Genomic DNA, 1971 nt, shown 5'->3' with positions numbered 1-1971 from the left:
CCTCGTGATCCGCCCGTCTCGGCCTCCCAAAGTGCTGGGATTACAGGCTTGAGCCACAGCGCCCGGCCGAAAATACACTGCTTTCAATGTGAGTCAGACAACTCGTTCAAATGATCCATGTTAAAGAATCTACTTACATCCTTTAGAGTAATAATGTTTGGATGCTGTCCATAACGAAGAAGAATTTCAATTTCTTCTGTAGGGTCTCTCTTGCTTTTATCAATAATCTAAAAGGTAAATATTTATCACAAAACCTCATGAACTATACAGTTATAAACATTAATTATTTACAGCTACAGACCTTGGGTATTACCTCATGTAAACAGTATATAAATAAGCCATTTATCAATCAGTTTTATTCAACCACCTGGCCAGACTTTTTAATCAGAAAGCCAGTCTTGATATAGATGGCAAGGCTATAAATTCCAACTCATGAGTCACATTCCCACCATGCCTCTCCAATGTAAGTTTGTAGTAAGTTTAGGACTTACCAAAAACTCAAAAAGCCTCGAGAAAAGGTACCAAGAACACAGTTAACATTTCTTTTCTTCTATCTTTGAGGTCTTAAACATTTGGGAACTCAGTCAACTTCTAACCCCCCATCCATACATATAATTAAGAGCTAGATACATCTGTAACACCACCACTAGCATCTGCTTATTGAATTAAGTTTACTTCCTTGAATAAAATACTTCAATTGAATATCCTGTTAGTTGTAAGCTACTTATAAAAGCTAATTACCTGTTAAGTAGAACAATCTTGTTTTTGAAGTTAGGCAGAAAGCTACATAGAAAATCATACCTAGAATTTTATTTGGTTAGAATTTGGTTTAATTATTATAATACAGCCCTTTAAAATAGTAATGTAGCTTTCTAACCCTTTTATTTTGGCTGCTCCTTAAAAATATTTATCTTAATGTTTTAATCTGCTAAACTAATATATAAAAAAGACAAATTTTGCTTTCAATTCATTCAAAGGGTAGTCTGAAGCAAATTAGGTGGCCTTTGTATGCTCGATTTTAAACAGCTTAGTAATTAAGTACACACTAAATACCCAGACACTCCAGCAACCTAGGAAAGAGGTTACAACTCTCAGCATGAGTCCAGTCTTCTATCTGAAATGGATTTATAGTTGACCCTTGAACAACACAGGTTTGAACTATGAGGGACCAATATGTGGATTTTCTTCTGCTTTTGCCACCCCTGAGACACCAAGACTAACTCCTTCTCTTCTTCCTCCCTCCTCAGCCTACTTAAGGTGAAAATGATGAGGAAAAAGACCTTTATTATGATCCACTTCCATTTAATGAACAGTAAATATATTCTCTCTTCCTTATATATTTTTTCTTTTTTTTTTAGTAGAGATGGGGTTTCACCGTGTTAACCAGGATGGTCTCTATCTCCTGACCTCGTGATCCGCCCGTCTTGGCCTCCCAAAGTGCTGGGATTACAGGCTTGAGCCACTGCGCCCGGCCATATTTTTTTCTTTTTTTGAGACAGGGTCTTGCTCTGTTGCCCAGGCTGGAGTGTAGTGGTGCAATCATGGCTCACTGCAACCTTGAACTCCTGGGCCCAAGTGATCCTCCCACCTCTACCTCCTGAGTAGCTGGGACCACTGGCACATGCCACTACACTCAGCTAATTTTAAAAATTATTTGTAGAGATGAGGTCTGGCTATGTTGCCAAGGCTAGAATACAGTGGCACATAGCTCACTGTAGCCTGAATCTCCTGAGCTCAAGCAATCTTTCTGTCTCAGCCTCCTGAGTAGCTGGGACTAAAGGCACATGTAGCCATGCCTGGCTAATTTTTAAACAATTTTTCTGTAGAGATAGGGTCTTGCTATGTTGCCCAGGCTTGTCTCAAACTCCTGGCCTCAAGCAATCCTCCCACCTCGGCCTCCCAAAGTGCTAGGATTACAAATGTGAGACACTATGTCTGGCATGATTTTCTTTTCTTTTTTTTTTTTTTTTT

The 1971-nt window shown here is 39.0% G+C and overlaps 1 protein-coding gene across 1 annotated transcript in view; it reads right to left on the bottom strand.

Moving 5' to 3' along the window:
• The window catches only part of LOC108537467 (ribosomal protein S6 kinase alpha-3), a gene marked incomplete at its 5' end in the record, with an annotated part of 37989 nt that overhangs the window by 21064 nt on the left and 14954 nt on the right, over window positions 1-1971 (bottom strand). The window contains 1 exon segment of the mRNA XM_017884942.1: window positions 90-227. Within this exon segment, the coding sequence (XP_017740431.1) occupies window positions 90-227 (138 nt within the window).

This window comes from Rhinopithecus bieti, unplaced genomic scaffold, assembly GCF_001698545.2.
Source record: "Rhinopithecus bieti isolate Rb0 unplaced genomic scaffold, ASM169854v2 scaffold_15131, whole genome shotgun sequence".
NCBI classification, from domain to species: Eukaryota; Metazoa; Chordata; class Mammalia; order Primates; family Cercopithecidae; genus Rhinopithecus; species Rhinopithecus bieti.
This window is presented reverse-complemented; position numbering and strand designations above follow the sequence as displayed.